At 51.9% G+C, this 14941-nt stretch overlaps 1 protein-coding gene across 4 annotated transcripts in view; it reads left to right on the top strand.

Moving 5' to 3' along the window:
- The window catches only part of LOC103473192 (uncharacterized), a 47289-nt gene that overhangs the window by 7122 nt on the left and 25226 nt on the right, over window positions 1–14941 (top strand). For 3 of the 4 annotated variants that reach the window (XM_081611826.1, XM_081611821.1, XM_081611825.1), the window contains exons 2-7: window positions 1791–2658; window positions 2740–3075; window positions 5226–5340; window positions 10216–10419; window positions 13044–13202; window positions 13754–13897. In XM_081611826.1, coding sequence (XP_081467952.1) covers window positions 1918–2658; window positions 2740–3075; window positions 5226–5340; window positions 10216–10419; window positions 13044–13202; window positions 13754–13897 — 1699 coding nt within the window. In that variant the 5' untranslated portion in view covers window positions 1791–1917. The remainder of the gene's footprint in view (window positions 1–1790; window positions 2659–2739; window positions 3076–5225; window positions 5341–10215; window positions 10420–13043; window positions 13203–13753; window positions 13898–14941) is intronic. The other variant, XM_081611831.1, reaches the window with a different exon arrangement.

The following is a 14941-nucleotide window of genomic DNA, read 5'->3' as shown; positions in this document are numbered from 1 at the left end:
CGTAGCGTCAGCATCTGATTGGACTGGAGTCTGAGGCCCAGTTAAAACTCGTTTCTCTCCATCAGCCGGCAGATTTCCTCTCCTTCACTCGGTCCGTCGGATCAGAACCGACCTGACAGGCGAGTAAATGCTGCGCGGGGGTTCTTCTCTCTGAGCGGGTCGGAACCGCTGTCAGTGGCTGATTCTAACAGGACGGGATGAGCTGCCGGGTCGGTCCGGTTAGAGAATATAGGACGCCGTCTCTGCCTGACCCGGTTTGACGGAACCAACCGGACCGAGTCCAGAGTTCAGCTCCGACCTGGAAGGGAGAGGAGGAAAGGGATTTTAAATCGTTTCAATGTTCTGAAATATTCTGTAGCTCAACAACGCGTTGGTCCAACCGGAGATCCGATTGGTCCTGATGATCCGGTGGAGGCATTTCTGCCCGGAGACTCAAAAAATTCCTCATTGGTTGGATTCATGTCCTTCAACCCCACGATCCTCCAACACGAAGAGCTCAGAGAACCCTGGATTAGAGAAACTTGGTCTCATTTCATTTACCGAACCGTTAAAGAGAATGTACCGACCCTTTTAGGCTTCCGTACCGCCCCTTTTAGGCTTCCGTACCGCCCCTTTTAGGCTTCCGTACCGACCCTTTTAGGCTTCCGTACCGACCCTTTTAGGCTTCCGTACCGCCCCTTTTAGGCTTCCGTACCGCCCTTTTAGGCTTCCGTACCGACCCTTTTAGGCTTCCGTACCGACCCTTTTAGGCTTCCGTACCGACCCTTTTAGGCTTCCGTACCGACCCTTTTAGGCTTCCGTACCGCCCCTTTTAGGCTTCCGTACCGACCCTTTTAGGCTTCCGTACCGACCCTTTTAGGCTTCCGTACCGACCCTTTTAGGCTTCCGTACCGACCCTTTTAGGCTTCCGTACCGACCCTTTTAGGCTTCCGGTGCTTAGCAGAAATATTCACCAACACTAAAATGTTTCAGGAAATATTCCATCTAGAAATGTGTTCAGAAAAGTTTATGAAGGGGAAGCCAGGTGTTTTCAAGCTTAGAGCTAAATTATTAGATTCAAACCCAGAAATGATGATTAAACGCAGCTGAACCGCTTCTGGTTCTGGTCCAAAACGGCCCACGGAGACACTGGGGCGCTCCGGTCCGTTTTGATCATGTGACCGGCTTCAGTTGAAACCTTTTGTTCAGAACCGGATCGGACCTCGGAACCCGCTGACGGTTCTGAGAACGGTCCGGTGAGGTTCTGCGGTTTGCTGCTGAAGCTTCATCTCTCCTCCTCATCTTCCTCTACCTGGAAGTGAGTGACGCGGTTGTTACCGGGGAACAGAAAAGAGGTCTGACCCGGTTCTGAAGGCCTTTATTTAGCTGCTCCGGTTCTTCGAGTGCCTGACCCACAAACACGACCAGAACCGACCCAGATGCTGCTCGGTCCGCTGGAAACACCAGAGAAGTCCGTATCAGATGGAAATGATTATGAATCGATGAGTTTGATGGGAGTTTTAACGTCCTCATTGAGCTGCAGTGATGCGTTGAGCCTGCAGGGGGCGACATTTCGCAGGCAGATTTCTGCAGCAGCACTGCGGTGAACCAGACATGAGAATATTAAACTATGATAATTAGACAAGTGAGATTTTTAGACTTTTTATAATTTATTGTACCAAATCTGGAGATTTATTGATTCATGCTACTGGATACTTAGTTTTCTGCAGGTTTGGTTGTTTTCTTGCGGACGTTTTGGCTCTCCAGGTGCTCCATAGGAAGCTCACCATGCTGTGTTTCTGTGCCTGCAGACTCCGGAACATGTGGGATTTTCCTGCAGGATTCCGGGATCCGTGAGCCGGAAGTTTCTGGAAAACCTGCAGGAAGTTTGAGGCAAACATGTGAACCGAACGGAGAAACTTGTGACTCGATCTGGACATGAGCAGCATGAAGCTTCCTCTCTGTCGCCAAGGCGACCACAACGGCAACGCCTTCCCCGTCTCCTCTTCCTCCTCCTCTTCCTCGTCTCCAGAGTCGCTGCGGAGTCCGAGCGGCCGGACCGAGGGCCCGCTGGAGTACGACCTGCTGGCGGTTACCATGACGACCGCCGTGATGCCCGCCCACCTGGCGGAGGTGGTGCTGTCCAGGTGGGCTCCAGAGGAGGAGGATGAGGATGAGGAAGGGCGGTTCCAGACCGACGCCTCCGCCTCGCTCTACCTGGACGCCATCAGCGCCGGCTTTCACCAGGACGCCTGGAGCCCCCGCCTGGACGGTTACCGGGACGACGGCTGCTCCTCCGCTGCCGACTCGGACACGACGGAGATCCCGGCGGACGAGGAAGACGAGGAAGACGAGGAAGACGAGGCCCTGTTTGTGTCTGTGAGCTCAGATGTGTGTGTGACGCTGAGCCAGGTGAGTCCAGCCGGCGCCGGACTGGACCTGCAGGACGGGGGATTGGACACGGTGAGGGCAGCGGAACCGCCGTGGGGCGACCCGGACGGTCCCGCTGCCTCCCAGAACCTCGGCAGAACCTCTCAGACCTCCAGCGATCCAGTCGGAGGCACCGCTCCACCTCAGGAGGTCCATTTGCCGCAAACCGGGCCGAGCGGCGCTGCCAGAACCTCCAGCCTGGAGACAAAGGGAACCCAGAACCCGTGTCCATCTAGAACACCTGGTCAGGTACTTCAGATGACCTTTGAACCCAGCTTAGGTTCTAACCCGTTTACCAGAACTTCCCAGATGTTTCCATCTGCTCCGCAGAACCGACCAGAACCCCGCAGGAGAGCCGAGGTGGTCGGCAGTAGAAGGCCGACTCCAGGTCCTCCAGGTCCTCCAGGTCTTCCAGGTCCTCCAGGTCTTCCAGGTCCTCCAGGTCCTCCAGGTCCAGTGAAAGTGGCCCGGCTCCTCAGGCCCAGCAGGGGGAAAGGTGCGTCTACCCGGGCCGACCACCAGGGGGCGGCGGCCTCGCTGTCTGCACCACCAGCGAAGAAGAAAGCAGCGGAGAGTCGAGCCGGGTCCAGCAGCTCTGTGGGTTCTGATCCGGTCAGAGGAGCTGCGACACAGACTGCTCAGGAGAAGCTGAGGAGTCCCAGCAAGGTGAGTGGAGTTCTGGTAAAACTAAGTACACCCCGACAGCAGCAAACTAAGTACACCCTGCCCCGACAGCAACTAACTAAGTACACCCTGCCCCGACAGCAGCAGAACTAAGTACACCCTGCCCTGACAGCAACTAACTAAGTACACCCTGCCCTGACAGCAGCAGAACTAAGTACACCCTGCCCTGACAGCAGCAGAACTAAGTACACCCCGCCTAGACAGCAGCAAACTAAGTACACCCTGCCCCGACAGCAGCAGAACTAAGTACACCCTGCCCCGACAGCAACTAACTAAGTACACCCTGCCCCGACAGCAGCAGAACTAAGTACACCCTGCCCCGACAGCAGCAGAACTAAGTACACCCTGCCCTGACAGCAGCAGAACTAAGTACACCCTGCCCTGACAGCAGCAGAACTAAGTACACCCTGCCCCGACAGCAACTAACTAAGTACACCCTGCCCCGACAGCAGCAGAACTAAGTACACCCTGCCCTGACAGCAACTAACTAAGTACACCCTGCCCTGACAGCAGCAGAACTAAGTACACCCTGCCCTGACAGCAACTAACTAAGTACACCCTGCCCTGACAGCAGCAGAACTAAGTACACCCTGCCCTGACAGCAGCAGAACTAAGTACACCCCGCCTAGACAGCAGCAAACTAAGTACACCCTGCCCCGACAGCAGCAGAACTAAGTACACCCTGCCCCGACAGCAGCAGAACTAAGTACACCCCGACAGCAGCAGAACTAAGTACACCCCGACAGCAGCTAACTAAGTACACCCCGACCCGACAGCAGCAGAACTAAGTACACCCCGACAGCAGCTAACTAAGTACACCCCGACTTGACAGCAGCTAACTAAGTACACCCCGACCCGACAGCAGCAGAACTAAGTACACCCCGACCCGACAGCAGCAGAACTAAGTACACCCCGCCCCGACAGCAGCAGAACTAAGTACACCCCGCCCCGACAGCAGCAGAACTAAGTACACCCCGCCCCGACAGCAGCAAACTAAGTACACCCTGCCCCGACAGCAGCAGAACTAAGTACACCCCGACAGCAGCAGAACTAAGTACACCCCGACAGCAGCAGAACTAAGTACACCCCAACAGCAGCAGAACTAAGTACACCCCGACAGCAGCAGAACTAAGTACACCCTGCCCTGACAGCAGCAGAACTAAGTACACCCTGCCCCGACAGCAGCAAACTAAGTACACCCTGCCCCGACAGCAGCAAACTAAGTACACCCTGCCCCGACAGCAGCAAACTAAGTACACCCTGCCCCGACAGCAGCAGAACTAAGTACACCCCGACCCGACAGCAGCAGAACTAAGTACACCCCGACCCGACAGCAGCAGAACTAAGTACACCCCGCCCCGACAGCAGCAGAACTAAGTACACCCCGCCCCGACAGCAGCAGAACTAAGTACACCCCGACCCAACAGCAGCAGAACTAAGTACACCCCGACAGCAGCAGAACTAAGTACACCCCGACAGCAGCAGAACTAAGTACACCCCGACAGCAGCAGAACTAAGTACACCCCGACAGCAGCAGAACTAAGTACACCCCGACCCGACAGCAGCAGAACTAAGTACACCCCGCCCCGACAGCAGCAGAACTAAGTACACCCCGCCCCGACAGCAGCAGAACTAAGTACACCCCGTGATAATTTGGGTCAAAGTTTTGATGTCGGTGACAGTCGGGCTGAACCAGAACCGCCGCCTGCTGAACTCTTATCTGGTTCTGGTTCTGCTCTGGCTCTGGCTCAGGCGGTCCGGATCAGATGTTCAGTCTGGACTCGGAACCAGCAGCCGCTCCGGTACCAGAACCGATCTGCTGCACGCGCTCGGAGCGAGCCGCAGCTGCAGGGAGCGTGTCGACACAGGACGGCTGGTATGCTGCAGTAAGGGTTCAGGCCCGGTTCTGACCCGATGGGGGCGGGTCGGGGCCGCTCCTCCAGCAGACGGAGGCCAGGCCTCTCCGTGTGTTTATAGAGGGGCCGAGTCTTTCCTCTGCGCCGTCCCAGTTCTCCTCCCCCTCGTCTTCCTCGTCTTCGGCTCCGGCTGGAATGGCCGACGCCTTGGTGTCGCTGCGCCGCTCCGGGCCGCTGGGCTGGAGCGCCGTGGCTAAACATCCGCTCTTCCTGCAGAGGGCCGCCTCCAGGCCGCCGGGACGCAGCGGCCGGCCCGACCGGGGGCCGGGACCGGACGGCGCCGGGGGAGAGGCTGACGGACCCGCAGCCAGGATCCAGAACCAGAACCAGGGTGAGTCTCCTCCTGTGTGTGTGTGTTTCTGTGTGTGTGTGTGTGTGTGTGTGTTTCTCTGTGTGTGTTTCTGCGCGTGAGTGTGTGTGTGTGTGTGTGTTTCTGCGTGTGTGTGTGTGTGTGTGTTTCTGCGTGTGTGTGTGTGTGTTTCTGCGTGTGTGTGTGTGTGTATCTGCGGGTGTGCGTGTGTGTATGCGTTTCTCTGTGTGTGTATCTGTGTGTGTTTCTGCGTGTGTGTGTGTGTTTCTGCGTGTATCTGTGTGTGTTTCTGCGTGTGTGTGTGTGTGTGTGAGGTGTAAATCCAGCTGCACACGCAGAGAGTTTTCCGCTCTAACTGCCGTATCTGGAACCGGGTCCAGAACCGCTCCAGCAGCTTTGGGTCGGACGGTTTCTGTGTCCTGCAGCTCTTCGTCTCAGAGGACGTCCATCTGTCCGTGTCTCACTCCGTCCCTACTGCAGCTCTTTGCCTCTGTAGTAAAAGCCCGGTTCTGGTTCTGACTCGCTGAACGGACCTCGAGTCCGGCTGGGAAACGCTCCGTGCCTTCGGTCCGTCTCCATCTGAAAGCAGGTCTTTGTCCTGAACGTCCCCTTCTGGAGGACAATGAGCCGTCTGTCCTGGTTCCGGTGGGACAAGTGGACGCCTTCGGACCTCGGACCGGGATTTCCAAGAGTCCGGTTCTTTTCTGAGCCGGCTTTGAGTTTGGACCCGTTGGTTGTCTGCCCTGCGGTCCAGCGGAACCGGCCCCGTCCAGATGTCTTCCTCAGCCCGGTGAAGACGGAAACTGAGACGATCTGGTTCTGATCATGTTGATCTGCGTCGAGACGACTCGAGCCCTCAGCATGATGCTGCCACCACGGCAGAGCCGGGCTGCAGGTTCTACGGTGGCCCAGAAGGGCCAACAAAATGCTAAATCAACAACAAGGCAACCAGAGCTAAAACTTCAGTTTTAGCTCATTCTAGTAGCTTTAGCATAATCTCCATTTTTAACGTGACCTAGCATCACTTCAGTTTAACGCAACTTGGTATAACTTCCTGTTAGCTTAGCTTAGCTTAGCATATAAGCATCTGTCTCTGGAGGTTGTTTTCTCTTGTTTTCTGCTAATTGAGTGAAATAATCCTGAGGTCTTCGTGTTTCACTGCATGTCTGGGGGATTCTGGGTCTGTTCTGTTGGACCTGGACGGAGGCGAGTCCCGAGTCTTTGGTGATTTCACCAGGTGGAGTCGGGTTGGAGGCTATGTGGGTAGCGGTTCTGGTTCTGGTTTGTGTGTGTCGGCGCTGGACGTGTTGTGATTCAGCTCTTACCCAACTGTGATTCCTGAGGTAACCCAACCCAGCTGCTCCGAACCCAAACGGAGCCAGATGTTTCCTGCTCTGGGTGGTTCTGATCCGGCTGAAGGGAGCGAGCAACAGTTAACGCTCTGTGTTCGCACAAAGTCCAGGTACAGGTTCCTCTGGGTTCTGTTGGTTCCTCTGGGTTCTGTTGGTTCCTCTGGGTTCTGTTGGTTCCGTTGGTTCCTCTGGGTTCTGTTGGTTCCTCTGGGTTCTGTTGGTTCCTCTGGGTTCTGTTGGTTCCTCTGGGTTCTGTTGGTTCCTTTGGGTTCTGTTGGTTCCTCTGGGTTCTGTTGGTTCCTTTGGGTTCTGTTGGTTCCTCTGGGTTCCGTTGGTTCCTCTGGGTTCTGTTGGTTCCTCTGGGTTCTGTTGGTTCCTCTGGGTTCTGTTGGTTCCTCTGGGTTCTGTTGGTTCCGTTGGTTCCTCTGGGTTCTGTTGGTTCCTCTGGGTTCTGTTGGTTCCTCTGGGTTCTGTTGGTTCCTCTGGGTTCTGTTGGTTCCTCTGGGTCCTGTTGGTTCCTCTGGGTTCTGTTGGTTCCTCTGGGTTCTGTTGGTTCCGTTGGTTCCTCTGAGTTCTGTTGGTTCCTCTGGGTTCTGTTGGTTCCTCTGGGTTCTGTTGGGTTTTACAGCAAGAACTTTGACTTGTAATCATTAATTTATCGTTTTAAGTGAAGTTAGAATTGATTTAAAGTGATTATCAGGAATCTTTGTACAGAGAATAATGTATGAAACACAATAGCTCAACATTAAAACCTAAACTATCGACATGGAGCTAAACTGCTCAACTAAAAGAGGAAATATTAATAATAAGCTAATGGATCAAATCAGATTTTAGCGGTTGGAGGATTTTCTCTTTAGTCTTTGGCTAAAGACCATGAGCCATTTCTTCCGCTAACGCTAGCCTAGCATGTTTGTTTTGGTTGTTTTTACCCAGAATGCCCTGCTCTGTAGGCCACTTCCTGCTTTTGGAGCGGTCTCCGGTCCGCTTGGCGTTCGCATTCAAACCGAACCAGAGTTCACTTCAGCCGAACCCAGACCGAGGTTTGGAGGACCAGAGTTAGCTTAGCATTCACACCTCACCAACCGGACCGGAGTTTCTAGGAAAACAAACTGGAGTTTGATTAAAGTGGACCGGAGTCGGAGCGGAACCAGACCGGAATCAGAGTTGGACCGAACCGGAGCCAGACCGGAATCAGAGTTGGACCGAACCGGAGCCAGACCGGAATCGGAGCTGACCGGAGTCGGAGCGGATCGGAGCCAGACCGGAATCGGAGCGGACCGGAGTCGGAGCGGACCGGAGCCAGACCGGAATCGGAGCGGACAGGAGTTGGACCGAACCGGAGCCAGACCGGAATCGGAGCTGACCGGAATCGGAGTTGGACCGGAGCCAGACCGGAATCGGAGCGGACCGGAATCGGACCGGAATCGGACCGGACCGGAATCGGACCGGACCGGAGTCGGGTTGAACTGGTGCGGACGATGCAGCCGTAGAGATGAGTGCAGGAACTCTAGCATCCGGTGCAGAGCTGCAGCCGCTTGGACGTTTTCCAGCTCCATCCTGGGGATCCAGGAAAACTCTGATCCCTCCAAATGAAACTCATTGAGATCCACATGAGAAACTGGTTAATGATTCCTGAACCTGCTGCTTCTTGGACCTGAGGGCGTTGGATGGATGGACGGATGGATGGATGGATGGATGGATGGATGGACGGACGGACGGATGGATGGATGGACGGACGGACGGACGGATGGCCTGATTGATGTTGATTTTTCTTGGATTCGTTTGGTTTTTTGCTGCGTTTTTGTGAAATATGGTTGAGCATCTCATCCGTCCTCTTGTTAGGTTTGTAGTTCTGCTCATCTTTTGTTGCTGTGAATTTTCTCCTGGTTTCCTTTGAGGTAATTCTCTGTGCTGTGACAGGAAGTTGCAGGACAAAGTGTTCCTGGTTTTACTGAAACCCGGAAGGTTTTTGCTCCGCGGCCGGTGGCGGTCTGATGTCCTCTGCCCTCCTCCTGGTCTGGCTGCGAGGAGCCGGACGCCTTTGTTTCTCTCAGGGATTCTCTCCGCCTCGGTCTTTGGAAAGAATGTGTGAATCAGTCTGCAGAAATGACGAGTGACGCAGTGCTGCACAGTCTTTCACTGTAAACCATCCGGCTGCAGAAACACCAGTCCAGTCTGCTGCTCTGTCAGCTGTAATTTAAACTTGTATTTAACTCTGTGAAAAGCTTAAGCGCCTCCTTTCTGAGTCCATAACCGGCCCAACACATGCTTTTTCCTGCGGAACAATAAAGTTCAGCATCAAACCACAGTTTGGTCCCACAAACAAGTCAGAGCAACAAAACAAAAGCTCAGAGGGGACAAAGGAACTGAAGACAAAACTTCCAGGTTTTTATTCGCTGTCCTGATCCAGGTGGCCTTCTGGGAATCTCTGCTTTGACAACAAACGTGTGAGAAAATAATTGAACTGAATAAAAATGTAATTCCTCAGAGAAACGTTGGAAGAATTTTGCACATTTCCGTTTCTACAATCAAACATTCAAGGATTTTAAGGAATTTGGGGGAATCTGATCTTCCACTACATTAAAAACCAGCTGATGGAACCACAACCTGTCCCAGTACAGAGTGATGGACAAACTGGACCTGCTGGACTCTTCAGGACGCACCAACAGGAAGAGCTGGACGAAGGAAACTCAGCGCGGCTTTGAGTCCTCAGTGTCAGAACGGATTTAAGGGTTTGGAGAACAAAGAGGTCACAGAAAAATGTTCCTGGAACGTGTTTGATCCTGAGGTGGATGGATGGGGGGATGGATGGATGGGGGGATGGGAGGATGGATGATGGATGGATGGATGATGGATGGGAGGATGGATGGATGGGAGGATGGATGGATGGGAGGATGGATGATGGATGGATGGATGGATGGGGGGATGGGAGGATGGATGATGGATGGATGGGGGGATGGATGATGGATGGATGGGGGATGGATGGATGGATGGAGGATGGATGGGAGGATGGATGATGGATGGATGGGGGGATGGGAGGATGGATGATGGATGGATGGGGGGATGGGAGGATGGATGATGGATGGATGGGGGGATGGATGATGGATGGATGGGGGGATGGATGGATGGATGGGAGGATGGATGGGAGGATGGATGGATGGGAGGATGGATGATGGATGGATGGGAGGATGGATGATGGATGGATGGATGGATGGGAGGATGGGGGGATGGATGATGGATGGATGGATGGATGGGAGGATGGGGGGATGGATGATGGATGGATGGAAAGCTAAGTGTTTAGCTTTAGCTAAGCGTTTAGCTTTAGCTAATCGTTTAGCTTTAGCTAAGCGTTTAGCTTTAGCTAAGCGTTTAGCTTTAGCTAAGCGCTTAGCTTGCTAGATTCAGCTGAAGTTGATTCTTGACGGTGGGTCAAGCAGCAGCTGAAACTTTCTCATGTCTGCAGCTTCATTCTGGCAGAAAGTCGGACTTGTTTCTGTTTGTCTTGTTCTTTTCTTTAAGTCGGGTCGTTTCATTTGCTTCCCAGGTATTCCCAAACCTCGAGCATCAGGAGTCGCTCACAGTCCCACCGCCTCCATTCCCAAACCGTCATCCAATCAGCAGTCAGCCTCCGGGTCGGCATGGCGACCACCTGCTCCCGCCGCCTCCAAGCTTCCTGTGAAAGGCGTGCCGGCCGGCCTGAGCTCCTCGTCTCTGGGGAGCAGCGAGAACAACGCGGCCAGCAGCAAAGGTGAGAGGGGGCGGGGCTTCCACACCCACTTCCTGTCTCCCCCTGGACTTCCTGCGTCTCAGCTGCCATTTAATCGGGACAGATGTAAAACGGTCGGGTTGCTGGAGTGAAAGAAAACTGTCATCATCTGCGCCAACCCTGCAGAGACTGGGAATGTGAGCAAGTTGGGGTCAGAGGTCACATGTGGTAGAGATCCAGAGCTGGTGTCTGAGCACTGCTGCACTCTAAAAACTACTTCCTGTTCCTCGTTAGTTCAGTAAAGTTGCAGAGAAAGTATAACTTCCAGAAAGAGAAACATTTAGTTTCCATATCTGTGAAAAATCCCGATGCTGAGGAGGTTTTGGGGCGATTCCCAAAGATTACCTGAGAACAGGTAAGTATCAGGCGCTCAGGTGAAGGAAACGCTTCGCTCACTCTGACAGGAATCTGTTTCCTAATTTCTGCTCTGTTCAGGACTAGCATATGGCCAGATTAGACGTACAAACACAAGATGAGGTATTTAAATGTTTTAGCACACCTTAGCTTAGCTGCATTTGCTTCAGGTTAGCTTAGCCTCAGACTTGCTTAGCTTTAGCTTTATTTAACTGCGTTTAGTTTAGCTTTGCTCACCTTAGCCTGTCTTAGCATACCTTGTTTTCATTGTAGTTTACCTTAACGTAGCTTAGCCTTCCATGCGATAGCATTTACCTTAGCCTACTTTAGCTAACGTTTGCTTAATGTAAACTTACCTTACCGTATCTGTAGCTAATATTTCTTAGCTCATTCTTACTTTACCTTAGCTTGCCCTTAGCTCACATTTGTTCATGTTACCTTATTAACCTCATCTTACATTGGCGTAATCTGTCTTATTTACTTTACATCAGATTAATTTCACCTATATAACCTATACCAATCTATATTTGTACTATTTTAAATTACCTCATCTTATTGTACAGCGTTTTGTTACCATCCTGATAAGCTAAACTAAAATAATAGAGTTTATTTTGCTTTTGTTGTACTTACAACTGAAAGAAAATTGATCTATTATTGTTAATATTAAGTAAAAAATCAGTTTAGTTTCTCGTGTTGTTTTAATTTGATGACATCTGGGTTATTTTAACACTTTATGTTCTGTTTGTATATTCAGCAAAATCAGCCAAAAGTAAATATTAGTACATATGAACTAAACAAGAATATCTAAATGATGAACTTAAACAAGAGAAGGGCGGGTAAAGGTCAGGTAAAGGTCGGGTAAAGGTCGACCTTTACCTGAAAGGTCGACTTTTTGGGTAAAGGTCGGCCTCTGAAAGGTCGACTTTTTGGGGGAAGGTCGGGTAAAGGTCAGGTAAAGGTCGACCTTTACCTGAAAGGTCGGGTAAAGGTCGGGTAAAGGTCGACCTTTACCTGAAAGGTCGACTTTTTGGGTAAAGGTCGGCCTCTGAAAGGTCGACTTTTTGGGGGAAGGTCGGGTAAAGGTCAGGTAAAGGTCGACCTTTACCCGGCCTTTCAGGTAAAGGTCGACCTTTACCTGAAAGGCCGGGTAAAGGTCGGGTAAAGGTCGGGTAAAGGTCGGGTAAAGGTCGACCTTTACCTGAAAGGTCGACTTTTTGGGTAAAGGTCGGCCTCTGAAAGGTCGACTTTTTGGGGGAAGGTCGGGTAAAGGTCAGGTAAAGGTCGACCTTTACCTGAAAGGCCGGGTAAAGGTCGGGGTCAGTGAAGGTTTTTATTCGTATATTTTGCCTTTTCTTCCTCCAGGAGTGGAGTTGATCTTGTAAACATCTTTTTGACTTTCTCTTTTCACACATGGTGTGATGGGGTTGCCACGGAAACCAGGCTGCGTTGGAGCCAGCTGGTTGCCATGGTGACGCTGACCCTTAGAGCAGCGGAGGTGTTGAAACGCCTCCACACAGATGGATCGGCGTGATTCATGCTCTCCGATCAGACCGGCCGGGTTCTGGTTCTGGTTCTGGTTCTGTGGTTGGAAACGGGAACGAGGTTCACCTGAGATGTAACATCTACCTTCTTCCAGGTCAAGGGTCAAGAAGAAAAACAAAAAAAAAAGACGCTTCATGTAGAAATTCAATTAAAGAAAAAATAAACTTCATGGAATGTCCCTTTACAGTATCATGTAAAATCTACTTTATTTCTCCGTCATGGTTTCACGTTTTTCCCTCGTCACAAACCATCCAGCTGCAGAACGCCTGGGTGGGCCTAGCCCCGCCTCCGAGGCGCAGCTCCTCCCCCTCTCAGCTCCTCCAGACTAGCCAGCAGCAAACAGCTGGAGCTGCGGAGCCATCATAGGAGCTGCTGCTCAGAGCAGCGCTGGTAAAAACGTTACAGGGTTATTAGAGGAGCCATGTTGGAGGATTTCCTGGAGGCGGAGCTTCAGACAGAGGAGTTTCTTAAAGAGACAGAGGCCCAATTTCAAGGTGTTAAAGCAGGAAGTCCTAAACTTCATATTTGATTTAACTATGTGAAGGTAACATAGTTACTTGATTATGCTATAAAATGGCCGCCGCGTGTCTGGAGAACAGAGGCTACTGGCCCTTTAAGACCAGCGAAGGTTTTTCCGTAATGAAATGAGACCCGAATGAAAATGGAGGAATGTGATGCTGGTTGAACCTGGAGCGTTTTCTCTCCTTCAGCTCCGTCTCCTGCCGGGTCGAAACCCGATGAGCCGCCCAGCAGAGGCAGCACCAGTGCTCCCAGTGCTCCCAGTGACGGCTCGTCCTGCTCCGCCCCCAAGCCTCCGGCGGCCGCCATGAGGGGCAGAGCGCCGTCTCTGCAGGCCAGGGCGACGACAGGTGAGGAGGCTTTAAACCGGGACAGGTAGGCAGAACCTCCAGAACCTCCAGGTCCGGTACCACCGGCAGAACGATGGCGCCAGGATCGCTCTGGTTCTGGTTCTGGTTCTGGTTTCAGAGTTGAAATCAGGACTGATTTCATGGCGACGGCTGCAGCGGTGATGATCCTCCCTCCACATGTGACCTTTGACCCTTGAGGGATTATCAACTGGGTCGGTTGCCGGGCAGATGTTTGCGTCTGGGTCAGAACCATGTGATCCAGAACAGGTGGGACCGTCGGAGCAGAACCGGCTGATTCTGCAGAAACGAGTACAGCTGACGGATCCCGTTCTGACTGATGACCCGGTTCTGACTGACCCAGTTCTGACTGACCCGGTTCAGACTGATTGGGTTCAGACTGACCCAGTTCTGACGGGTCCCGTTCTGACTGATCTGGTTCTGATTGATCTGGTTCTCTCTGACCCGGTACTGACAGACCCGGTTCTCTCTGACCCGGTTCTGACTCCAGTCAGAGGTGATGGTGTTTGACGTTTCCTCTGTTGGACCTGCAGGTCTGAAGAGCCTGACCGGCACCAACCAGAACTCCAACAGAACTCCTGGCGGCCAGCCGGCGGCGAAGGCGGCGCCGTCCGGGTCGGCTAAGCCCGCGCTGCAGAGGAACGGCTCGACCCGGCTCAGTCGCCTGAACAGCACAGGTAAGCCACCTGAGAGGCAGGGGGCGGGGCTTCCAGAAACGGGTTGTTGTCATGGAAACACGAGAACCTTCATCTGGATTGGTTGTTAATATTTAGCTTTCTAACTATTTAGTTCAAAGCTAAGTAATAAGTTAGCAAATTCAATATTTACCCTGATTTACTTCCTGATTTGATATTTAGCTCAGGCTGAATATTAAGCTAACAAGCTAAATATTTAGCATTAAGCTAACAAGCTAAATATTTAGCATTAAGCTAACAAGCTAAATATTTAGTATGGAGGAAACTATATTAAAGCTAAACTTAATATTTAAGTTTATTATGTGAGAGGAAATGAAAAACATTGTCATAATTTCTGAAAGTCTCTAGATTAGGGCAGTTTTAATAATCTGGATTATGATGACTGAATGTTCCTCTGTAATTATCCTTTGAGTTTGAGCTGAACCACAGAAACGGACAACTGCAACACTAATAAACATTTAGTTTTCATATCAGACGATCCTGAATATGAGAAATCCTCCTTTAATCTGCTGGTTTTACACTCTGACCTGAAGACGTTTCGTTTTTGTTCCTGCATGTTGGATTTATTGGCGTTTGAACGTGTTTACTGTGTATTTCTGGGCCGGTTGCGGTCCGTCCGCAGCGAGCCGCCGGCCTCCTCGCCGCCGGCTCCTTCGCCTCGCTAACGCCTCGCTAACGCCTCGCTAACGCCTTTAGCATGCAGCGGCATGCCTGGCTCTGATTGGCTGAGGACTTCAAAGCCTGTCTGTGGTTTTGAAGTCAGACTTTATGGATTCTTTGAACGCTGCTCCGTTTACCGTCTGCAGTTTAACGTCTCATCGGGTTTTTTCTTCTACTGAACTTTAATATGAAGGAATCTAAAAACATGCAGCAGTTACAAGTTTATAAACCTTGAAGGTGAAGCTACGCCCTCTGCCAGCTGGGGGCGCTGCTGGATCAGATTCCTGAGTCCGGATGGATGGAGAATATCTGTTATCGGGTGGATTGAGGTCTGGACTTTGACTAGGCCATTCTAACCCATGAAGT

Source organism: Poecilia reticulata, chromosome 1, assembly GCF_904066995.2.
Source record: "Poecilia reticulata chromosome 1, P_reticulata-male-v2, whole genome shotgun sequence".
Taxonomy (NCBI): Eukaryota; Metazoa; Chordata; class Actinopteri; order Cyprinodontiformes; family Poeciliidae; genus Poecilia; species Poecilia reticulata.
Note: the sequence above shows the minus strand (reverse complement) of the source record. Positions and strands in the feature narration are given on the sequence as shown.